The sequence below is a fragment of the Saimiri boliviensis genome, chromosome 3 (genome assembly GCF_048565385.1).
Source record: "Saimiri boliviensis isolate mSaiBol1 chromosome 3, mSaiBol1.pri, whole genome shotgun sequence".
Lineage (NCBI taxonomy): Eukaryota > Metazoa > Chordata > Mammalia > Primates > Cebidae > Saimiri > Saimiri boliviensis.
Window position 1 is genome coordinate 8,885,132 of NC_133451.1, and position 25,844 is coordinate 8,910,975.

Below are 25,844 nucleotides of genomic sequence, written 5' to 3' on the forward strand. Positions count from 1 at the left end.
ATCTTGCATGTTCTTCACATGTACCCCCAAACCTAAAATGAAATTAAAAAAAAAAGAATAAAATCTTACCATTTACAGCAATGTGGATGGAACTGAAGGGCATTAAGTAAAGTGAGAATAGCCAGGCACAAAAAGACATATTTCATGTTCTCTCTCACTTATGTGTGGAAGCTAAAAAAATTGATCACATGGATGTGGAGAGTGTAAAGATAGATAACAGAGACTGAGGAGGGTGATGGGTGAGATAAAGAGAAGTGGGCTAAAGGGTATAGATACTGAAGGAATAAATCCAATGTTTAATAGCAGAGTAGGGTGACTAAAGTTAACAAAAATGTATTATATTCAGATGATGGATACCTTAAATATTCTGACTTAATCACCATGCATATACATGTGTAACAAAATTTCACATGTACCCCATAAATTAGTACAAATAATAAAGAATTATGTTTGCCATATTTCACATATGGAGGCTTGAGGAATACATGTCAAAATGTCCGTATGGAATCAGAAAAGTTTATTTTTTGAAAACCAATAATCATCTTTAGGAATTTGGGTTTTTGAGAACTGTCCTTTCTGTCTAAAAGAAATGCAATTCTTTCTAGAAGAATAAGCTAATAAAGATGTAAGAAATCAGATTTTGTAAATGGTCCTCATTATTCCCAATGGAAAAAGGTGGTATGAAAGTTTTTGACATGGAATCTTTAAAGAGCTTGAAAAGTAAAAATATCAGAAAAGGCCAGGAAATATACCGAAGATTCATTTAATGTTTGGATGAAGGTTGCAGAATCAGAGTAGCTATCAAGGCAGTGGGGTTAAGCTGACTGCCTGGAAGGCAGAGCCTGGAGCACTGTGACTTCCACCTGCCATGGCTCAGCTCATAAGACTCCCAGTGCCACAGAAGCCAAGAGAGTGCCCTCTAAAGTTGGCCCACCTCTGATGTTGGGTCCTGAACCCTGGCCCTGCCACTTACTAATTGTGAGATAACAGATAAACCACTTCACCCCTCTACTCTTCAGTTTGCTCATCTGTAAAATTTAGTCCACAGAGGAGTACCTCACATGCAGTAGGAGCTTTATAAGAGCTTGATATAATTAGAATATATGTCCCTGCCAAATCTCATGTTGAATTGTAATCCCCGATGTTGGAGGTGGGGCTTGGTGAAAGGCATTTGGGTTATGGGGTTGGATGCCTCATGGCTTAGTGCTGTCCTCATGACAGTGAGTGAGTTCTCCCAAGATCTGGTTGTTGAAAGGCGTGTGGCACCTTCCCTTGTCTTACTTCTGCTTTCACCATGTGACGCACCTGCTCCTGGAGGCCTCCCCAGAAACTGAGCAGGTGCCAGCGCCATGCATTTACAGTCTGCAGAACCATGAGCCAATTAAACCTCTTTTCTTCATAAATTACCCTGTCTCAGGTCTGTCTGATTTTTTTTTTTTGACAGGGTCTCATTTTGTCTCCCAGGCTGTAGTGCAGTAGTGCAATCTCAGCTCACTGCAGCCCAACCTCCTAGGCTCCTCCCACCTTAGCCTCCCAGGTAGCTAGGGCTACAGGCATGCGCCACCAAGCCAAGCTAATTTTCTATAATTTTTGTTGAGATGGGATTTCACCATGTTGCCCATGCTGGTCTCAAACCCCTGGTCTCAAGCGATCTGCCTGCCTCAGCCTCCCAGAATGCTGGGATTACAGGGGTGAGTCAGGTAATTCTTTATAGCTGTGCAAGAATGGCCAGATAAAGTGTTTAATAAATAATAGAAATAACAATGTCAGAGCTGTTTTGGATATTTCTGCATTCTAGAGGGGTCAGGACAATTTCACAGATTCTGTGATCTGAATGTCCTATAACTCTAACAAGTTATGATTCTTGTGTTGTAAGATGCTTTGTGAAAGTCCTAGAATCACACACTTGTGATTTTAATGTTCTATATCCAAGTTTCTCTGATTCACCATTTCTGTAACTTTAATTCTTCAGATTCTAAAATAAGGTTTTAGGGGGTTCAGGTCACAACTTGGTTATTTCTGACTGGAGACTTGGCAAAGTGCGGCAAGCTTAGCTTGTGCTGTTTTCCAAATGCCCACTGAACCTGCTATGCCTCTTGGTCGTGGGTAAGAGGTAGAGAACCAAAGCCCAGAGAGGGACAGTGCTTCTCCCGAGGTAACATTGGGCAGTGACAAGAGGTCCCATGCTGGATCATCTGCCTGTCTCCAATCTCAGCCACATGCTGTTGCTTAAAGAGCTGAAGCCACCAAGGGCCAGGTGGGCCCAGATATAGGCACTGGTGTCACGCCTACCTGAGGTTGACTCCTCATTGCACTGCCTGTTCCCTTTGTCATTTTGTGCTGACAAATGCTGAATGAGAAATGCTGAGTGTATGATTAAACATATTGTTTGCTAAGAACAGCGGCAAGGAAAACCTAGCCACCCCCCACCAAGTGGAAAACTGCTTGGGGCAGTCTAAAGTAGCAAAACAGTATATGTATATCATACACTGGTTAAAACAATTCTGTAAGCATAGGTTATGTGACCCTGCCCCTGTGGCTCCCTCGTGGAGAATACTTTTTAGTTTGTCTGTGATCAGTGGTAAGCAGGCACCAGCTGTCCACCTAGTTTATCCTGGTTCTATGAGAAAACACATCACCTGTTCAGAGAATACATACGTGGATCAGAGTCTGCTCAAGACCCTCAGCCCAGAACGCTGTCAGCCCCTTGAGGCTCTCAGCTCGGAAGGCTGTTGGCCCCCAGATAGTCCCACTTTGCTGTTCTATCTGGTTGTCTGCTTCTTAATGCTTTCAGCACCACCTGGGTGGGGGTCTCTACTGCTGAGCTGGCCTTGGTAAGTAGCACCCAGACGTGGGACTCAAACCTGGGACTAAGGGTTGCCTGAATGATGGAGAAAGGAGAAGCTAAGGTATCTGGAGAACTCTTGAAAAAATCTCCCAGGGTAAGTTGGGGGAGCTCAGAAGGAGCCTGGGAACTCTTGAAAGTATTTCCCAGGTGAGTTAGGCAGAGCCTGGAAGTAGCCCAAGGACTCCTGAAAAAAATCTTCCAGTTAGTTGAGGGAACTCAGAAGCAGCCTGAGAACTCCTGAAAAAATTCTCCCATGGTGAGCTGGGGGAGATTGGTAGTATTAGGGTAAATGCAACAATGATCAAGCAAACACGAGGCTTATTTAGTGTGGTATGTTTGGGCTTCAGTGCGTTTTGCCTTAGAGCCATTCAGACAGACGATGAGGAAAAAGATTCAGGAGAGGAAAGGGAGTATGATGAAGTATGCAGAGACACTGCAGAGCAAAAGGATTAAAAGTCAAATGAGAAAAAGGTGTGCCCGTCGGCCCCACCTCAGTATCCAGCTGAGGGATGGCCAGATCCTCCCGATATTTCTCATTAAAGGAAGTTACCTCGAAAATGAAACTAGCTGTTCCTTTTGCCACGTGTATTCCTAGAACTATGGTAACTGGTTCCATTCAGGCAGGAATTCGACAAGTGAGAAAAGAGGGAGATTTAGATACTTTAACCCAAGCTGGTTTATCTCTCTCTCTCAGTTTTTACAATTTAAGACCTGGTGAACTGAAGAGGTTAATATTCAAACTAATTTTATTAGTGTTCAACAATGCAAATTTGTAATTCCAGGCTGTTTTATGGCCACTTAAAGGGAAATCGCACTTGGTGGATTATATTAAGGCATGTGACGGAATAGGAGGAAATTTATAAACTACCTTATTAGCACAAGCAATGGCAGGTTTAAAAAGAAACAAAGGAGGTCCTGAAGCTTGTTTTAATTGTGGAAGGAGATGGTGACTATAGAACTCCACAAATGCAACTAAATGTAGCATGATTAACTTTAAAATTTTTTTGAGTTTGCCAAGAGGAGGACAATTAACAGGAGCTGAACAACACTTGATAAAACAACTCAAGCACGAAAACTTCAGGCAATTAATCTGGTGGTGAGACCTACACACAAAGACTGGGAAAAGGCAATGTAATAATGTGGAGTAGAGGATTTGTTTGTGTTTCTCCAGGTCCAAAGCAGCAACTGGTACGGGGGTGCCATCCAGACATTTAAAGCTTTCGCAGATGGCTCAGGAGAACCTGAAGAAAGCAGGGCAGCCTGTTATTATGAGTAACTTGATGGTAGCTATGACAGCGGTTATCACCATTACAGTGAGTATTCCTAGAGTTGGGGCAGAAGAAAAGGAAATTTCACATGTTGGCCACATATTCCTTTTTCTCCTTATTGCAGCCCATGACTAGATTAGATCCCCAGTAGGTGTAAATGGAGGATAAGTAGGACCACAGCCAAACATGGTATGGCCGATGATAGGAGCTGAATAAAAAGAACCTTGAAAAATGCTTATGGCCCTAAAACCAATAAAAGTCTGGGAAGGAAAATATAATAGATCAGGCCCTAATTCTTATTCATTAGAATTTATAAGAAATAAAAGCTCTTTAGATTCAGTGCTGTGTTGAACCCCCCTTATCTTTTGGTGGTGGGAGAGTTACAGATTGACTTTATTATCTCTAAAATGTAATGAGACTGCACACAATTGGGAAAGAATAAAACATTACCTGGAAGGACGTGCTGAAGACCTATCAATGGATATGAGAAAATTAAAAGAACAAGTTTTTCAGGCTTCTCAACCACATGTAACTTTAATTTCAGAATCCGAGGTGCTCGAGGGAGCTGCTGATGGATTTGCAGCCCTAAATCCAGTGACTTGGGTGAAAACACTTGGAGGATCTATACCTATTGCTGTTGTGATTGTGTTATTGATTTGTCTTGTTTCTCTTTGTGTAGTCTGCAGGTTCGGATCCCGAATCCTCCAAGAAATAGTTCACCAAGATAAAGCTGTGCTTGCTTACCTAGCTTTGTCAAAACAAGAAGGAGGAAATGCTGAGTGTATGAGTAAATGTATTTTCATCATAGAATTAATGCCTCAGGCTTTTCCTTAGACTGTTTTCTGGGCTTAGCATTTCAAATTGTGATCATTCTAAAATCTATTCATTTGAAGTTTCCTGGGTGCCTTCTATGTATTGGGCCTTGAAAATGTTTTTTTAAAACTTCCTGATAAACAAGTCAGATTGTTCATGCTGATTTATCTTACCCATTCCTTAAACATTGCAGTACTGAAATTTCAAAGTTATTAACCACAAGGACATGAGGATGCAAGAAATGACAATAGTGAGCAAGAGATTTTTAGCCCAGCTTTAGAAGACGGAAGAGTAAAGTGGAGAAAGTGGTAACTGGAGCCTCTGTGGGGCATGGAGCCCTAGAGGCTCAGCATGTAGGACCTACCAAAGGCAGGGTGAGGGTGGACCTGAAAACAGAGATTGGGTGGCAGGCCTTTAGACCCCATACCCTTATCCACTTATTGATGGGAACCAGAAGATGGGGTTCATTCTCACAATCAGTACAACCACAGTCATTCCAGGCTTGGACATATCAGATAGAACAGCAAAACAGGAGGCTGAAAACAGGAAAATAAATATCAGAGCCCTCAGTCACCGGCAGTGAATCTTCTCCCAGAATAGGCACCTCCCATTCTTTGGAAGAGAATTCAAGCCTCCATAGAGAAAAGGCGTTCACACACCGACTTGCAGAGCCTCCCAATACAAATGCTGCTCACACTCTCATCACTCTTGAATGTAGCCTTGTCCTTCACCCACAGCTTTTGCTCACCTTCTTTTTAAACATGAATGGGACAACCACACTTTTGAAAAAGTGTCTAACACAAAGGAGAAAGGCAAAAAAAACCAGCAGGAAGATAAAGCAATCTGGAGCAAAGAGAGAAAATGTAGCCGCAGAACAAATGTAGGGGAAAATATACCCTATCAGTAATACCCTCTAAAATATAGTTGTTAACATTATATCTAAAAAACAAGAACAGGATTCCATGAAAAGTGAACAAAGGGGGAAAAAGCCCTCAGAAATTAAAAATATGATAAAATAATAAAAATACACAAGTTAGAAGATGAATTTGAGAAGATCTTCCATAAAGAACCAAATGATAAAGAGATGAAGGAAAGAACAGAAAATACTAAAATCAAACTTAGAAGAGCAGCCTATTATCTGACTTCAAGGAGTTTCAGAGAAAGAGAACAGGAATAGAAAAATGGAAGGTGAGAAAATTATCAAAGTAACATAATGATTTTTCTAGAATGAAAGGAATTGAGTACTGAGAATTCTGAACAATTAAAGAGAAAGATTCACACCCATGGAAGTAATTATACGTTTCAAAACAAGGGATAAATAAGATTCTAAAAGTTATCAGAGAAACAACAGTTCACATATAAGTGATCAAAAATAAGAAAGGCATCAGATTTCTCATCAGCAATGTCAGATGCTACAGGACATTGAAGCAATGCCTTCAAAATTCCAAGGAAAATTATATTCATCCAAGAGTTCTACATATAGAACTATTGGGTGTAAGTATAGAATAAAGACATTTTCAGACATGGAAAGTCTCAAAAGCTTTATCTTCATTGCATGTTTTCTTCTTAGGGAAGTAATGGCGGAAATGATTTAGCAAAACAAGAAAATAAGAGGAGGGCACAGTGTCCAGGAACCAGTGATTCCCACCCAGGAGAGAAACAAAAATCCCAGAAAGCCTGCTCTGCACCAGGACCTGTCCAGAAATGGCCCATTTAGATAAAAGCAACAGACTAGAGGGCTGACGTAGAAAAATAAAGTTGAGAGAACATCTATGGTATAGGTAAGAATTTTCTAAATTTATTATCAGGTGTTTAATTTTGGAGAATTTGAAAAAATTGTAGGTACATAGAAAAGTAAGCAAATAAGAAAATAAAAACAACAGTGGAATTAATAACTCCAGGAAAAATGAAAGGTTGTATGAGAAAGAAAAGTAATTGGTACATAGTCATATCAATATATGACTATGTATTTAACCAGTGAACTAATACAAAATTTTACTATATGTGTATTGGTAGGTTAGAGAAGGGGAGGGGAGGGATGGTGCTGTAAGAATTCTAAGACAGGTGGATCACTTGAGGTTAGGAGTTCAAGATCAGCCTGGCCAATGTGGTGAAATCCCATCTCTACTAAAAAAAAAATACACAAATTAGCCAGGCATGGTGGTGGGGGTCTGTAATAATCCCAGCTACTCTGGAGGCTAAGGCAGGAGAATCGCCTGAAACTGGGAGGCAGAGGTTGCAGTGAGCTGAGCTGAGATTGTGCCACTGCACTGCACTCCAGCCTGGGAGATATGCAAGACTCTATCTTAAAAAAAAAAAAAATGCTAAAGCCTCAATCACTATAACAGATCACCAATTATCAATGGATAATATCTAAAGATAATAAATTTAAAGCAGTTCTATTATCAATTATTTTAAAATATGGTAGAATTACCAAGTAACAGGTAAAAGAGTTGTAAGAGAATGTCTCTGGAGAGCAGACAGGGAGCTTGAGGGGGTGGAACGGTGGACCTCTGTTTGTCACTATAAGCCTTTTAGTAGTATTGCATTTTTAAAATTGTTAGTATGCATTGTTTTGACTAAAATAATTTAAAATTTAAGATTATGAACTTCAAATATGAAGTTGAAATATGAGTACTTTTCATCTGGGGTTTCAAGTGCCCCCTTGAGATTTGTTTTTGGTAGTGAATCCCTCATCTACACTCTCAGGCTCCATTTGTGATTGAGCTGCACAACCCGACTATAGCCTGGGCCTAAGAAATGCAAATGTTCTGGCTTTTGGGGAGGGGTTGAGTCACATTCAGGGTCTGACTTGACAGCTAGATGAGTTTGGTGGTAGGTTGGGAGAGAATTTATTTCCAAGCATTGTCCCACTTCACCACCACACCCTTCTGGGCAAGCACCAGGGCTACCTGGTTATATTCTCCCCCAGTGTTCAAAGCATGGAAAGGAATCATTATTAGTGGGCATTGCTTGGAAAAGCCACAAGTCAAGGAAGCTATACGTGAGAAGAGCCTTATTGTTATAAATGTTAGAACTTGAAGTCTGCCAGAAGCAACATCTGTCTCATCCAGTTATTAAAGTGCAGCATTTGAATTTACATCTCCCCAGGGTCCCAAGCCTACTCAAATCACTCAGGCTTCACTAAAACTGCACAGATGCAAAGTAGGCTCTTCTGCCTAGAAAACAAGCTACCCCTTCACCAGCCCCAAGTAAGTGAATACAAAATGCTGCCTAACTGTCCCCATCAAATGCCTAAGTCAGTGGACAATATTAGTGATGCCTACTCTATGCTGGGCAGTGCCAGGGGAGAAAGGGGAATCTGAACAGGAGTGGCCCAGCCCCTTAAGTGTTTAAAGTCAAGGTGAAGGCAGAGGGAAGCAAGAAGACACAGCCCCTCCCCATGCACCCCTATCTGATCAAAGGCACCCAGAGCATGTGAGAATTCAACAGAGGAAGAGAAAGCTTTTGTCAGGAGCCAAAGCTCACGTGATGTTCAGCTTCTCTTCTCATTTCCATTTTCAGAAGAGCTGTGAAAATGCTATTTCTTTTCTTTGTTGTTTGAATTAGGTTTCTGTTGAAGGATGAGTGACATGGACTGAGAGGGGTGATGAGAGAGGTAATTCCAGGCCCAGGGAGTAGCACGAGAATTATGGGATGACAGTCAGCAGAAGGGAAACATGGGCAGCTGAATGGCACTAGAGGATAGAATGGGTTAGAACTGGAGACTAAACCCAAACTTGGGAACCCTGAAGGCCAGACTGAGGGATTAAGCCTTCATTTGGTGGACACAGGATTCATTGTTTGGCTGGGTGGCTCCCGTTTGTAGAAAACAATGCAAAGTCCTTTACATACAGTGTCTCTTTTAATCTTTGCATTAACTCCATGGAATGTGTATTAATATTATTGTTCCCATTTTACAGATACAGAAACCAAGCTTCAAAGAATTGAAGTAACTTGTTCAAGTCATAGAGCTAGAAAGCAGCAGAGTAGGATCCAACTTCCTAACGTCCAAATCACAGCAATTTCCAACATGCTATGCCCCTTCCCACCAAGAGACGTAGAGTGACCCAGTCAAAGCACAGTGCCAGAAAGATGATTGGGCAGCATATGGTCAAGACAATCCTAAGCAAAAGTAACAAAGCTGGAGGCCAACTTCAAACTATACTGCAAGGCTACAGTAACCAAAACAGCATGGTACTGATACAAAAACAGACACACAGACCAATGAACAGAATAGAGAACTCAGAAATAAGACTGCATACCTACAACCATCTGATCTTCAACAAGTCTGACAAAAAGAAGCAATGGGGAAAGGACTCTCTATTTAATAAATGGTGCTGGGAGAACTGGTTAGCCATATGCAGAAAATTGAAACTGGACTCCTTTCTTACACCTTCTACAAAAATTAACTCAAGATGGATTAAATGTAAAACCCAAACCTAAATGTAAAACCAAAATTATAAAAACCCCAGAAGAAGATCTAGGGAATACTATTCAGGACACAGGCATGGGGAAAGATTTCATGATGAAAACATCAAAAGCAACTGCAACAAAGGCAAAAATTGACAAATGGGATCTAATTAAACTAACGAGTTTCTGCACAACGATAAAAAACTCTCATCAGAGTGAACAGTCTACAGAATGGAAGAAAATTTTTGCAATCTATCCATTTGACATAGGTCTAATATTCATAGTATATAAGGAACTTAAACAAATTGATTTAAAAAAATCATTAAAAAGTAGGCAAAGGACATGAACAGACACTTCTCAAAGAAGACATCCATGGGGCCAACAAACATATGAAAAAAAGCTCAACATCACTGATCATTAGAGAAATGCAAATCAAAACCACAGTAAGATGCCATCTCACACCGCTCGGAATGGCAATTATTAAAAAGTCAAGAAACAACGGATGCTGGTGGGGCTGTGGAGAGATACGAATGCTTTTACACTGTGGTTGGGAGTGTAAATTAGTTGAACCATTGTGGAAGACCTTGTGGCGATTCCCCAAAGACCTAGAACCAGAAATATCATTTGACCCAGCAATCCCATTACTGGATATATATCCAAAGGAATATAAATCATTATATTATAAAGATACATGCAGGTATATGTTCATTACAACACTATTCACAATAGCAAAACATGGAATCAACCTAAATGTCTTTGCTAATCAACCCAAATGTCTTTGGAATCAACCCAAATGTCAATGATAAATTGGATAAAGATGTGGTACATATATACTATGGAATACTATGTAGCCATAAAAAAGAACAAAATTATGTCCTTTACAGAGACATGGATGGAACTGGAAGCCGTTAGCCTCAGCAAACTATACTGGAACAGAAAACCAAATACTGCATGTTCTCACTCATAAGTGGGAGCTGAACAATGAGAACGCACGAACACAGGGAGGGGAACAACACACACCGGGGCCTGTCAGGGAGTCTGGGCAGTGGGAAGGAGAGCATCATGAAAACCAGCTAATGCAACCTGGGCTTAACACTTAAGTGATGGGTCGATAGGTGCAGCAAACCACTATGACACATGTTTACCTATGTAACAAGCCTGCACACCCTGCACATATACCCCAGAACTTAAAATAAAACTTAAAAAAGGAAGATGTTTGGACTGGTGTGACTGAAACCACAGATGTGTGCAGAGACAGGGAGTGGGTGGGTGTGGCCCCAGCTGACCTTCCTCCTCACCACTTGTTGTCACTTCTGGCACTCTTATTAAATTACTCTCAGTTTCTAAATGCACTGGGAGTCCCTCTTGTTCTTTTTTGTTTTTGTACTGGCTATTCCCTGTGCCTGGAATGGTGTTTTCCTTCCCTTCCACTTGGCTAATTGTCCCCTAGACCTCAAGGTAGAGGCCACCTTCCCCAGAAAGATTTCCATGGCCCTCTCTCATTGCATTGGGTTAGCTCCCTGGGGCCTTCTGCCCTGGGCTCCCTATTGGTCTATGCACCACATTTACCCCACAGCCACCACACTCTTCCCTCAAACTTCCCTCTAGCAGTGAGCTCTTTGCAGGCAGGACTCTACCTAACTCATCTCTACTGTCTGGTGCATTGTGGATGCTCCATAAATATTAGCTGAATTAATTGGTTGAAATTTTATGGATATAAGAGGCACACATTATGGATGCTGTGGTCCAGAGGAACGGGGCGGGGAGAACTTGAATTTAGGGGCAGCCAGTGGGGAGGGAGAGGAGGTATGTGTGGGATAAAGATTTGAAAGGAGAATGACAGGGCCAGTAGGGAGAAGGAAGGAGTCAGGCTAGGCAAATTTTGCCCACAGAGACATTGCTGGGGAAGGATGGGATGTCCTTCTCCAGGGATCTGCCCCAGTCACTCCCATGCTTCATGCTGGGCTCAACCTTTCCCCCAAAGGCCACCCTCCTGCTTCCTGTCTTTTTATATTTCACCAGTCATTACTACTCAACTTTCTATATTTAGTTGTCTCTGATATGTGTCCTTCATTAAAATGCAGAGCTAATGAAGGCAGGAATCCTTGTAGGTCTGTTTTGTTCACTGCTGGATACAGCCTGGGCATTCAATAGATGTTTGTTGAATAAATACATTAGAAATAGACAAATTGGTTCAAGTGGCAGGCTTGGGTTCATGCAGACACTAGAGGGCATCTGATCCCAGCCCCTGACTGCCCCATCCTTGCTCCTGACTGCCCCAGTCTTGCCCCTGCAGTCTAGGGAAGCAGCAGGGGCTTGCCTGCCCTACCTAGCACTAAGGGGTGAGCCCCGGGCCAGCCTGCTTTGGTTACAGACAGACAGTGATTATGAGCGAGGGTCTGGGGTCCACTGGCTGAGTCCTAGCTTGGATTGGATGTAACAAACCTGCACATCCTGCACATATACCCCAGAACTTAAAATAAAACTTTAAAAAGGAAGATGTTTGGGAAGGTATGACTGAAACCACCTAATGCAGCGAGAGAAAGCCATGGAAAGCTTTCTGGAGAAGGTGGCCTCCACCTTGGGGTCTAGGGGACAATTAGCCAAATGGAAGGGAAGAAAAACACTATTCCAGGCACAGGGAATAGCCAGTGCAAAACCAAAAAAGAACAAGAGGGACTCTCAGTGCATTTCTTGTAGACTCTCAGCACATTTAAACACTGAGAGTGATTTAATAAGAGTGCCACAAGTGACAGCAAGTGGCGAGGTGGAAGGTCAGCTGGGGCCACACTCACCCTCTCCCTGCCTCTTGGTAAGGGGTGAGCCATGGTCCAGGCTGCTTTGGCTATAGACAGACAGTGATTATGAGCGAGGGTCTGGGGTCCACTGGCTCCTACGAATATGTGGCCTTAGGCAAGTTCTCCAAATTCCTGTGGAACCTGGTTTGCTCATCTGCAAAACGGATATAACAATAGTAATCACGCCCCATAGGATTCCTGTGTGGTGTGGGGACCATGTGAGACAGTGCTGGTGAAGACTGTAGCACAGGTCCTGACATGCGGCAACCCCTCCAGAAACAGGAGAAAGCCTTCTATGCATTCCTTGAACAGCATCTAGTACTGTCTTCCGGGTGGTAGACACACACCATGAGAGGTCATGAGAGGTGAATTGAATCCTCAGTCCTCACAGAAAGGAAAGGAAGGAGGAAGCTAACAGACACCTGGACCACGACGTGCTAGGCCCTGTGCTGCGGTCTCCTATACCAAAGCATATTACTAACGCCTAAGCATGTTCAAATCATGCTCCAAGATCACTTGCCACATAGCCCTGGGTAATGCTTCCCACTGTGAGTCTCCAGCTTCTAGGGAACTCAGAAATAAGACTGAATACTACAACCATCTGATCTTCAACACACCTCACAAAAACAAGCAATGAGGAAAGGATTCTTTATTCAATAAATGGTGCTGGAAGAACTGGTTAGCCATATTATTACCATGGGTAAAGCCCACTGCTTGGCACAAAGTAAATACTTTGCAAATTTTGGTCCTCCTTCTCCTCCCACTTAATCTTTCCCTCAACTGTCTGGATGAAGGATCATTTCCCCATTCTCCAAAGAGGGAAAATGGAGTTTAGAGAGGCTGAGAGACGTGTATAAGACAATCAGGCAAATCCAAGATCAGGGGGACTGGGCTGGCTGTGTTGGAAGGATGCTCGGCCTCCCCGAGCCTCAGTCTTCTCATGTGTAATGTAGCCATGCTCCACCCCAAATGGTGGCAAAGATGCATCATATAGCACATTGACAGCACCTAGCCCTGCAGCTGAGAAACAGCAGAGCTCGGGGTCTCTTTGCAAAAGAGAATGGCCACTGCATGGGGAAGTCAACAGGGCTGGGATTGGCGGCCAGAAGGCTAAGGACCCAGGCCTCCTCCTCAGCTGTGGCACCCACCTCCAGAGTCACCTCTGGGGGCTAGGGAAATACTCTCTCCCAGCTCCCACTCCAGGGCACCTGCTCAAAGGGCAGCTGAACTAATGGTTTCTCCTGAGGCTGTTTTGAAGACTGGACAACAAGTCCTTTGAGACAAGCTCCAAGGACTTTCTTTAAAATTCCAGATGACATGACTTCAGGAACTATTAAATTTAATTCTTGTCTCCCTTCAGCCTTCCCTGTTTGCAGATGGAGACACCAGCTGAGCTGACCCAGGGGCTGAAGTGCCCCCAGCCCAGGGGCAAGCATCGCCATCACCAATGGCCATCACATCAGAAGCTCCAGCAGATGGGAGGCTCAGAGCTAGTTTTCTCTTTTTATTTACAAACCCCTTCATATTAATGATAATGAACTCAAGGCCAGAAAAGGTGACACCCAAAGTCTCAAAACCCTGAATACTCAGTGGCCTGTGTCCTGACCATATATGCATCATAACAGGTAGGCATAACAGGAAGTCTGCTGTGTTCTCAGAAGCAAGGAAGCTGTATTAGTTTGTTCTCACACTGCTAATAAAGACATACCTGAGACTGGGTAATTTATAAAGGAAAGAGGTTTAATTGACTCACAGTTTCACATGGCTGGGGAAGCCTCACAATCATGGCAGAAGGCAAAGGAGGAACAATCACCTCTTGCATGGTGGCAGGCAAGAGAGACAGCCTGTGCAGGAGAACTCTCCTTTCTAAAACCATCAGATCTCATGAAACATAGTCACCACCACAAGAACAGCATGGGAAAACTGCCCCTGTGATTCAATTATCTCCACCTGGCCCTGCCCTTGACACAGTGGGATTATTACAATGCAGGTGAGATGAGGGTGGGGACACAGCCTAACCATATCAAACCATTAGAAAATTCACTAATCACGGCCTTTTTCATTATTCCAAGGTCAAGAGAAATGTGTACCTTCCCTCCACATTGAGGGGGCAACTCAGTGCTACAGACCCCGTGGTCGGCTCTATGTTGATACAAAAATGAGAATTCGGACTTTGGTCCTGGGGAAAGATGGACAGGCAGATGACCACCTGACTGCTACATAGAACAAAGCAAGTCTGTGAGAGAGGAGTACTGTTTGTGGGAGGCTGAAATGGGGACAGCTGATTCTAGTGGCTGGCAGAAGAGAGGCTCTCTCAAGAGGCCTCGGCCCACTGGGTTTTGGAGGATGACAACAGTCAGGGAAATTAGAAAAAGGAGGTCAGGAGGGAGAAATGGCAAAGGCAGAGGCTGGGAGGTGGGACCGTATTGTGGGTTCCTGGAATGGGCGTATTAATACACATTAAAATTGTGTTATGATAAAATATGTTTATAAAACTATAAAATAGTTTCATCTATAAAATACTGGCATGTGATAGTTTAAAATTTCTTTCTATATTTTTGCTAAAAATTAAGATTAATAAGAGTTAAACATTCTGATTACTATATATAATTCTGTATATAAAATGTATCAAAAAAGTAAGAACTGTTTTTAACTTAAAAATTATAAGAAAGACAAAACGTGTACTTCGTTTAAAATAATTATGTTTAAATTAAAAGGTTATTAAAAGTTGTTTCAAAATATGGGTTTAGACAGAAAATATAAACATAAAAAGAAGAATCCAGTAAATAGAAGAAAGAGAGGTAAAGAAAGTTATAGGTATAAAGATATATTTTTGGTAAGAAACATTTAAGAAAAAAATAATTTTATATTAAAAAATCTTGCCTGGTAAATGTTTTTTCCTAAAATAAAGTGACTGGTTATTTAAAATTAAGATAGTATAGAGCAAAACAAAAGTTCTAAGCATGTCATGAAAGTCTGTGAAAGTTGTAAAAGGTCTGAAGAGGATACATTTACAAAAGAAATTTTGTATGTGATCAAGTTGACTCTATTTAAAAGGGAATTATTTATAAGCCTTCCCAAGGTTTGAGTTTTGATATTAACATTACGCCAATACAAAACTAAAAATTTGGTCCCTTATGTTAAAATAACAACATTTACTTGAAGTAATGATCTGCTTTTAGTAAGATTTACAAAAAGTCTTCATTTTTAATTCTAAAAATTTTCAACCACTTTCTAAACTGTAGCTGATTTTTTGTGTGTTTTATAGTCTCCATTTAATTTAACTAGTTTTTAGTTTAAAATGCTGTCTTCTTCTTAAAAATAATATCTTTATTTCTCAACGTAGAGTTTTCCTCTTGAAGTTTCTCAAAATCATATCTCAAAAGTTAAACTTTTAACGTGTCTCACAGCGTAGGATGTGCAGTTCATAAGACATTGCCTTCTGTTCTTCCACTTTCTTCCCTGAGAAGGTACAACTTTTTGCTTTACTGGGATGTTAATTTTCTCCTTCAACTTTTTTGTTAGCTCCTATAACTTTTTCCTCTCCTTCCAACAGCTGTTTAGGCCTGACACTAAAAATGTTTATTTTAAATACCTAGAAAAGAATTTTTTTTCCAGTATAGCTTAATTCTGTATACTTGGCTTTTCTTAATGTGTCTAAATTGTTCCACATAACCAGGGAATTTACCATGCTTTTACTAAGAGCCATATATTCCCCTGCTCAAGGTAATAGTTTTCTTGTCTATGTTCCACAGTGTACAACCATAACCTTGGATACATATTCTGAATAAATTCAAGTATTTTTTCATTAGGTTATCTAAACAGGCTTCCCATGAGGCAAAGCAATCACACAGAAGGAGGTTTTTTTGTTTTGCTTTGTTTTTTAATCTTTTTAGTAACTGGCCTAAGAAATAAATATTTTATATGCTATCAAGATAATTTCCTGTGTTGCCTTTATTACATTTTTCTATTACTTAAAAAAATGGAGACTGTAAGGGTTAAAGTTTTTTAAACTTTTATATAACTTTCTGTATTGCTTTTAAGATCTAAAATTATCAGTTTAATTCAATAAATGACTACTATTACACAGTGCCCTGTGATCCTGTTTTCATCAGGTATTTTAAACCTTTTGGCATCTTTAATGGACTTCCCCAGCATCAAAATTCTAAATTAAATCTTTTTGACCTAAAATTAACTTTGAGATTTTCAAGTCAGGCCCATAGAAAGCCTCAATGAACATCTGGACATCTCTCTCATCGTATAGAGATATTAAATAATTAAACTTATTTGGTAAATTATATGGGAAATATCAAATGCTAAGTGATATTAGATCTTCTTTAAGTTACATTTATGGATATGTTATTGACATAAATATTCCAAAATGGCATAAAACTCTTAAAATCTTCTATGTTATCATTTGTAATTTTGGTTACTATATTGTATGCCACAAAATAACTAAATTTTCTAATAAATTTCTGGTTATGGGAAACTTTATCATATTTTCAACTATGGTTGTTTTAAATTTTTGTCATTTACAGTTATTTTAAATTTATCTCTAAAGGTATCTGCAGTTAGATTGATTACAAAGACTTTGACAAGTACTCTTAAATACAAGTTTCAAATAACTTGAAGATCGATTTTTTTTTTTTTTTTTTCTGCTAAGATGGCACATGAGAGGCATTATTAGCATGCCTCTTGTACTAGTCCGTTTTCATGCTACTGATAAAGACCTAGCTGAGACTGGGTAATTTATTTTTAAAAAAAAGAGAGATTTAATAGACTCACAGTTCCACATGTCTGGGGAGGCTTCACAATCATGGCAGAAGGTAAAGGCATGTCTTACATGGTGGCAGACAAGAGAGAGCATGTACAGGAGAACTCTCCTTTATAAAACCATCAGATCTCACGAGACTTATTCACTGTCATCAAAACAGGATGGGAAAAACCTGCCTCCATAATTCAATTATCTGCCACCAGGTCCCTCCCACAACACATGGGAATTATGAGAGCTACAATTCAAGATGAGAACTGGGTGGAGACAAAGCCAAACCACATCTTGGAAAAGACAAAATAGTGTGTAGAGATTGATGCTGTGATTTTTTTTCCCAAGAAACAACACAGGCATTTAACCATAAAGCTGAAAGAAACCATAGACTCTTTGAAAGAAGTGGTGGCAGCAGTCTATACCATGAGCCAGGTGGAAAACTGTGAATCCCCAGAGTGCGATAGTGGGAGAGACTGCCTCTGTGACACACATTCCCACTGGGAAACCTGATAATACAGGCCAACCCAGCACTGGAGCTAAGCAGTTGGGAATGTTGAGAAGGAGCAGCATCGGACATGCTGTGCACTACCAGACTCCAGTAGGGTTGGAGGGAAGCCATCCTAATTCTACTTTGCAGGGAGTCTTGCAGAAGTCAGACAGCTAACTCAGGCAGCAGTCACAGGTTGAGATAAGCTCCCAACTGTGATTCACAACATAATCTTGAAGGGGATGAACTCCCTCAGCCAGAACTAAGGAGCAAGTAAAGGCACTGTAATCACATGTGTAAAAGCTGGGCATCCTTGCTTTTGGGCAGACCAGGAGCGGTATGGCCTGAAAGCCACAGTTTCTGTCCAGGTGGGGAAAGCTTATAGCCTGAGGCAGTTTTGAGTTCTAAGTGCAGGGTTTCTGGAACCCAGCTAGCTGGGTTAAACACAAACAAAAAGAGTCTGTGCTGTTGCTAATATTACATGTTATACTTGTATAAATTCCCCTGGAAGAGTTAAGACCCAAATACATAAAATCAACAAAACAAAACAAGCAAACAAAAAACACAGGTTATAACAAGTTTCACCTAATTCCTCATGGTCATTTAATTAATTAAATTAATTTAATTTATTCCATTTGTTGTCTTTAAACCTAAGTTCAGAGATCACAACTACTATACAAGCTGAGATTATCATATTACTATTAATTTTATTTATTATTTTTCTTTTAAACCTTGTACCTGTTACTTCTTAAATTTCCATAGAACAACTCTTTCTTTTTTTGAGATGGTGAGATGGTGAGATGGAGTCTCGGTCTGTTGCTAGGCTGGAGTGAAGTGGCACAATCTTGTCTCACTGCAATTTCTACCTCCTGGGTTCAAGCAATTCTCCTGCCTCAGCCTCCTGAGTAGCTAGGACTACAGGCATATGCCACCATGCCCAGCTAATTTTCTTGTATTTTAGTACTCACCACAACAGATTTGTGGTGAACCACCTAAGTATTGTATTATATTCACAATATATAGGTATTGTGGTATTCACCACAATAGATTTGTAGTGAATCACCTATGTTGATTTGCATATGTTGAACAGGGTTTCACCATGTTGGCCAGGATGGTCTCCATCTGACCTCATGATCCACCCACCTCAGCCTGTCACAGAACAACTCTTAACAGAATGATGCTGGCCCAACACTTTGAGATAATAGTAAACGTCTGCAGAATAGAAAAATCTTAAACTTAACAATTGACTCTAGGTAGCTGTAGCCTGAGAACCACTCTCTCCAAACCCTTCTTGTTGCTCAAATGTAGGTAAGTGGGTTTAGACACTAACTCCAAATATCATTTGGAATCACATAAATGTTCAGCCACCACAATATTTTATGATGCATCTTTGATTAAATTCATGGAACCGGCATTAATTCCTATATTTATTTCCCTTTCTTGCCTTCTGACAGCCTATTCTAAAAGCCACCTTCATCTACCACAGGCTCAGCCATAAAGCAAATCTCAATAGATTCAAAAAAATTAAACTCATATCAACCATACTCTCAGACCACAGTGGACCAAAATTAGAAATCAATACCAAGAAGATCTCTCAAAACCACACAATTACATGGAAATTAAATGACTTGCTCCTGAATGACTTTTGAGTAAACAATGAAATTAAGGTAGAGATCAAAAAATTATTCGAAATAACTGAAAACAGAGATATAGCATACCAAAATCACTGGGATATAGCAAAAGCAATGGTAAGAAAAATGTTTAGAGTACTTAAATGCTTACCTTAAAAAGTTAGAAAGATCGTGTATTAATAATCTAATGCCACTCCTAGAGGAATTAGAAAAACAAGATCAAACTAACTCCAAAGTTAGCAAAAGAAAAAAAAATAGCTATAAAATGAGAGCAGAACTGAACAAAATTGAGACCCAAAATCCATAAAAAGAATCAACAAAACCAAAAGTTTGTTATATAAATGAGATTAATAGACCACTAGCTAGATTAAAAAAAGAAAAAGCGAGAGAAGATTCAAATAAGCACAATCAGAAATGACAAAGGTGACATTACAATTGATTCCACAGAAATATAAAAAATCTCCCAAGACTATTATGAACACTTCTAGGTACACAAACTAGAAAATCTAGAGGAAATGAATAAGTTCCTGGAAACACACAATTTCCCAAGATTCAATTAGAAAGAAATTGAAACTCTGAACAGATCAATATCAAGATCTGAAATTGAAATAGTAGTAAAAAACCTACCAACCAATAAAAGCCCTGACAAGATGGATTCACAGCCAAATTCTATCAGATGTACAAAGGAAAGCTGGTACAATCCTGCTGAAACTATTCCAAAAAATTGAGGAAGGACTCCTCCCTAACTTGTTCTATGAAACCAGCATAACACCAATACCAAAACCTTGCAGAGATACAATAAAAACAGAAAACTACAGACCAATATCCCTGATGAATATAGATGAAAAATCCTCAACAAATTACTAGCAAACAGAATCCAGCAGTACATCCACACTGACTTTTAAATATATTTTTGTTTAGGGAGCTGAGGTGTTATCTTGCTTTTATTGTCAACAGTGGTGGTTATTTTGAGAATTTTAAAATATTTTTAAAACCAAAAAGCAAGAATGTCTTCTGTTTGGAAGCTCACTTAGGTAGGGAGACTGTTTCTAACACACTCACAATTAATTATAGAAATCATCAGGCCTGTGACAATCACGATGTAAAGTGTGAGTTGTTTCTGTTTTTGCAAAAGAAGAAACTAAAATCATACCCATAATAACCCAGAATGGTCATAACAAAAGATCAGAAGCAGATGCCTCTGAGGGGACCTGGATTGGCTGAAATATTAAAGGTCACTTATAATACCACAGAAAAGTACCCTTAAGAATGGTCAAAATGGTAAATTTTTTTTTATTGCATTTTAGGTTTTGGGGTACATGTGATGAACATGCAAGATTCTTGCATAGGTACACACATGGCAGTGTGCTTTGCTGCCTTCCGTCCCCTCACCTGTATCTGTCATTTCTCCCCATGCTATCTCTTCCCACCTCCCCACCCCCCGCCCCTCCCCCATTTCCCCCCAACGGACCCCAGTGTGTAGTGCTCCCCTCCCTGTGTCCATGTGTTCTCATTGTTCAACACCCGCCTATGAGCGAGAATATACGGTGTTTGATTTTCTGCTCTTGTGTCAGTTTGCCAACCCAAATGTCAAAATGGTAAATTTTGATGGTAATTTTACCACAATAAAAATGTTCAAAACATTGAAAATTTGTTTTAAAAATGCAATGCAATGATTCCTCCGCTTATAAAAAACCTTCCACTGAATGAGCAAGGAGCTGGCCCTAGAGTCAGTGAGGCTCAGCAGCTGGGACAGAAAGGACCCTGTGGTAGCATCAGCCCCTTCTCTCCTGAGCTGCCACATTCCCAGACACCAGTGTGATCTGTCTTTGGCTGTATAAGACACACTCCATACGTGGCTTTGAAAGCACACAGACCCGAGTTCTGGTTTCAGCATCAATGTATCCTTCTTCATTAGAGCTCTGTACCTTACCTCTCTCTGCCTGCGTCCTAGGCTGCAGATCTGAAGTATTTACAAAGAAGCTGTTAGGATTTGAGCAGCATAATGAAGCAGTCTTTTACATAACCGCTCTAGGACTTGCAAATTGGTTATGTTTGCCTCCTGCTGCTAGAATTCACCTCCACAGGGAGCTGCTTGTCTGTTGTGCACTGTTCAAATGCCTGGAACAGTCTGGCAGGCCATGGGCATTCGACTATCATTTGTGGTTTAATCTCTGCCCACCCTCCTGGCCTTCCTGTGTGAGCGGGAAGGGAGTGTTCCTGCATCCCTGGGAGGCATCCTGACAAGTCCAGTGGCCTCTGCATCCACCGTGGTCTTGAACATACCCATTCCTCTTTATCCCCATGCCCACCACCTCAGTGGCAGTTGCACCCTTCCTTTACCACGTGTACCAATAGGAGCAGCTCCCTGCCTGGTCTCTCTCCTCCCCAGCCTTCCCACTCTAGTCTACACCCAACACCTCCACCCCAAAACCGCCTTCTAACACTGATCTGGCCATGTCACCCTCCAGCTCCAGTGCCACTCAGCGCTTCCTATACCCTCAGGGTGAAGTCTGTGGTGCCTCAGTGAACAGACGCTTCAACTCTCACCCTCCCCATGCCTGCTCTGTCCTCAGCCCCCAAGCCCTGTGAGTTCCTTCCCAGGGCTGTGCCCCATCTTCAGCCTTTCTTAACTGATTTCTTTTCTCTGGTATATTCTCTCTCCCAATCCTCATCATCACCTGCCTAACTCCTGCTTACCCTTCAGGAATCCATTTAGAGGCTACCTTTTCTGAAAAGCCTTCCTTGATTTTACCCCACCCCACTCAACCTGAGTGAAGTGTTTCTTTTCTTCCTGCCAAGGCCAGACAGCAAGCAAATCATTGAACTGGGATTGAAAGTCAGGCCCACCTGTTCCCAAAACAGCAAGCCAAAACCAGAAGACTGTGTCATTACTTATTTCTCCAGGAAAAAAGAGACTCAAGAGTGAGGTAGAGCTCAGCTAACATCCTGAAAAGTTGCCCAAAATATATTAAATGAAAACACCAGATTGTAGAACAATGTGCGTGGCATAATTCCTTCAAAAAACATAACAAACTATATATGGTTTATTTAGGTTTTTAAAGCACAGTAGAAGCCTAACAAACACAAATGGAGCTGTTAATGGTAATTTTGGGTGGGTGAACTTAAATATTCTATAAGATTTGAATTTGTTATGTATTCTTCATGTCCTCAAAAAAATTAAATTCCAACGAAACTCCACAGCTTTTCTCCAGTAATAAGTAAGAGGTGTGAACACTAAGGAATTGCAGTAGACAGAGATCAGCTTTTGGAGGAAGGGCTCCTTCCTGCAGTGGTAACATGAGACGAGAGCAGATGCAGTTAGCCAAGCAGTCACACTCACCTTTCCCAGCAGCTCAGGCAGGCCCAGCAGCTGCCCAGTGAACACACCAATGCAGATGAAGATGGCGGTCACCTGCCCCAGAGAGCCACGGATCTGCTTGGGTGAGATCTCACTGAGGTACATGGGGAGCACACTGAGCGCAATGCCTGTGGAGGAAGCACAGCAGCAGTTAGAGAGGTGTCTTCCTGAGGGAGCCGCACTCTGGTTACACTGCCTCTCTTGGCTCTGCTTTGCCCTGGACATTAAATAGCACTGTAGCCTCAGCATCTTTCCCAGCACTTTGCACAGATTGCCAAAGCTTTCCCACGCACTTTATAATTTAACCCCTAAAGTATGACTGGAGTTGCAATTCAGAGGACAGGACACAGCTGACGGTGTTGGTGGAGGTAATGGTAATGATGGTGATGGTGATGGTAGTGACGGTGATAATAATGGTTGTGATGGTAGTGGTGGTGGTAGTGATGGTCATGATGGTGATGATGGTAGTGGTGATGTTAGTGGTGGTGATGGTGGTGGTAGTGATGGTGATGATGGTGGTAGTAGTGTGGTCATGATGGTGGTGGTGGTGGTGATGATGGTGGTGGTAGTGATGGTGACAATGGTGATGGTGATTATGGTGGTGGTATTGATGGTGATGATGGTGATGGTGATGATGGTGGTGGTAGTGTGGTCATGATGGTGATGGTGGTGGTGGTGATGATGGTGGTGGTAGTGATGGTGATGATGGTGATGGTGGTGGTAGTGATGGTCATGATGGTGATGGTGATGATGGTGGTGGTAGTGATGGTGGTCATGATGGTGATGATGGTGGTGGTGGTGGTGAAGGTGATGGTTGTGGCAATGATGATGATGGTGATGGTGGTGGTAATGATGGTCATGATGGTGATGGTGATGGTGGTGATGATGATAGTAGTGGTAATGGCAGTAGCAATGGTGATGATGGTGGTGGTGGTGTTGGTGGTGGTAGTGATGGTGGTGGTGGTGGTAGTGATGGTATTGGTGGTGGTAGTGATGGTGATGGTGGTGATGATGATGATGGTTGTAGCAATGATGATGGTGATTGTGCTGTTAGTAGTGATGGTCATGACGGCAATGACAGTGATAGTGGTGATGGTGATGATGGTGGCGGTGATGGTGGTAGCAAAGGTGATGATGATGGTGATGGTGGTGGTGGTGATAGTGATAATAGCCAATACACAGTGGCTACCAATTAACAGGAATTCTTCTTATCTCTTTATTTATATTAACATATTTACTCTTTACAATAATCCTCTGAATTAAATATACTATTATTATTTCTAGTCTAAAGATGGGTAAACTGAGGCACAGAGAAGTTGAGTAACTTGCCTAAATCACCAAGTGATGTCCAGAGATGCTCAAAAAATTATTTTGCCCAGCAGAACCCCAATGGGTCTCTGACCTTAGAATCTGAGCTTTTCCCACCAGCTAACATTGCCTCTTGTCATAAATTATGGGACTCAGTTATGGCAGATGCTGTTATACTCATTTTATAAGAATAAGTCACCTACATATAATCTAATGATTTTTAGCTAAATTCACATGTTCGGAGGCTTACGACAGGTATTTTGAATAAAAACTAACATTTATAAAGATGTTCTACAAAGTGCTTACTGCACACACAGTGGGCCTGTTAGGAAAAACAATATGAGGACTTGTCAATTTTAAAAAAACAAACCAACCTTGCTTTTCCCCTATACCTGAGTAGGGTTATTCTTAAGTTACTTCTTAGGCCTATAAATGATTACATTGTGCTTATCCCAGGCAAATTCATTGATTGTTTAGAGCACAGATTCCTGCAACTTACAAGCTGTGGGAACTTGGGTGGAGTTGTTAGCTTCTCTCAGCTTCCACAAGATGGGGATAAATATTGAGCCTAGCTACATGGGATCTCTGTGAGAGTTAAGACATGCTCAGTACCTACTCATTGTAAAATGCTGTACAAATTAGCATTATGAGCACCTATTACTACCATTTAATTTTTCACCAGGTTATGAGGGCATCAAAAATGTCTTTCCCGCCTTGGTTTTCCAATGCCTCTAGTATCGCTTCCAATAGACTTTAGGCACCAATAGATGTGCTTCAAGTTGAAATGAATTCACCCCAGTTGCTAGCATTCAGGGAAGACTTTCCTGAAAAAACAAATCAGTGAAGGGAACACACACCCCGGTTTACAAACTGGGAATCTTATTCATTGCATCTTAGCCCAGGATACTGCTTCTAGTTTACCACTCAAAACAAACATACTTAAGAAGTAAAGAGATGGAACTTGTTTATCAAAACACAGACCAGATGATGCTTGAGTTTTTATTGAAAACACATCTATTGGGAGCATATGGCCTCATGGAGTAATTGGCAGCCCACCCCACAATTTAGTCTATTATCTGAGCAAGCAGGGCAATAGAGGGAAAACGGTCTACACTGGACTCAAGTCCCACAGCCCTGATTTCCTCAAAGGGGAACTGGACCAACTTACTTAATCTCTTTTGCCCTCAGCTCACTTATTTGTAAAATACAGTGATGACTATTCCTGCTGTAAAGGGAATAAAATGACTACATGTAAAGCACCTGGCTCATGTGTGGTCACTTGGTGAACACTTCAAAAACTGTTGTTGTTGTTTTTTTCTTTACCCTGATGCTCCTCCTACCCAACAAGGGGATCAATAATCACTATCTCACAAAATGCAGTAAGGAAATGAGGGAGCTGTAGCGCAGAGGCAGCGTCAGCAGTGGTGGGGGCATGGAGCTAACTTATCTGCCTCTTCTGTAAAGCTAGGGTGGCAGGAGCATCTCCACGCGGTGCTATGCATGTGTGAACACATGTCAAATGCCTAGCAGAGTGTGTGGCATAGACTCAGCTGTCAATAAATGGTGACTCTTCTTATTTGCCCATTGTGAAATGACATGGAAGGGGAGATACTAGTGGCTAAAGCAGCAGTGAACGAGGAGGTGGGCTGCATTAAAAGTCTGCCATCAGGTGACCAGCTCACCCCAGTTTGCCTAGTACCACCCAGAAACCCCCTCAGTCCTGGACAAACCAGGATGGTTGGTCATCCTAGGCCCATGATGCTGTACCAAGTATCCCTACCTCTGAGCAGCCTCTTCTGACCTCTCAGCCCATCTTCTGCCACTATCCTCCCCAGGAGTCCTGGACGTGAAATTCACTGAACACTCCAGGATCATTCTAATCAAAGGATGTTGGCCTCTGCTCTTCTATGTGTCTGGAACCCTCTGTCTTCAGAGCTCCACAGGCTTCTTAACCTTCTGGTCTCTGTTCAGTGACACCTCTTACAGTGGGTTGCATGGTGTCCTTCCAAAAGATATGCTGAGGCCCTAAATCCTGTTACTTGTGAATGTAGCCTTATTTGGAAATAGGGTTTTTGCAGATGTAATCAAGTTAAGATAAGGTCATATTGGAATAGGATGGGCCATAAATGCAATACTTTTCATTCTTATAAGA

General features: G+C 41.4%; 1 protein-coding gene across 2 annotated transcripts in view; it reads right to left on the reverse strand.

Annotated features, from left to right (window-relative positions):
• Positions 1–25,844, reverse strand: part of SLC2A9 (solute carrier family 2 member 9) — a 238,334-nt gene that overhangs the window by 160,957 nt on the left and 51,533 nt on the right. For both annotated transcript variants that reach the window (XM_074395890.1, XM_003934679.4), the window contains exon 5: positions 22,367–22,512. In XM_074395890.1, coding sequence (XP_074251991.1) covers positions 22,367–22,512 — 146 coding nt within the window. The remainder of the gene's footprint in view (positions 1–22,366; positions 22,513–25,844) is intronic.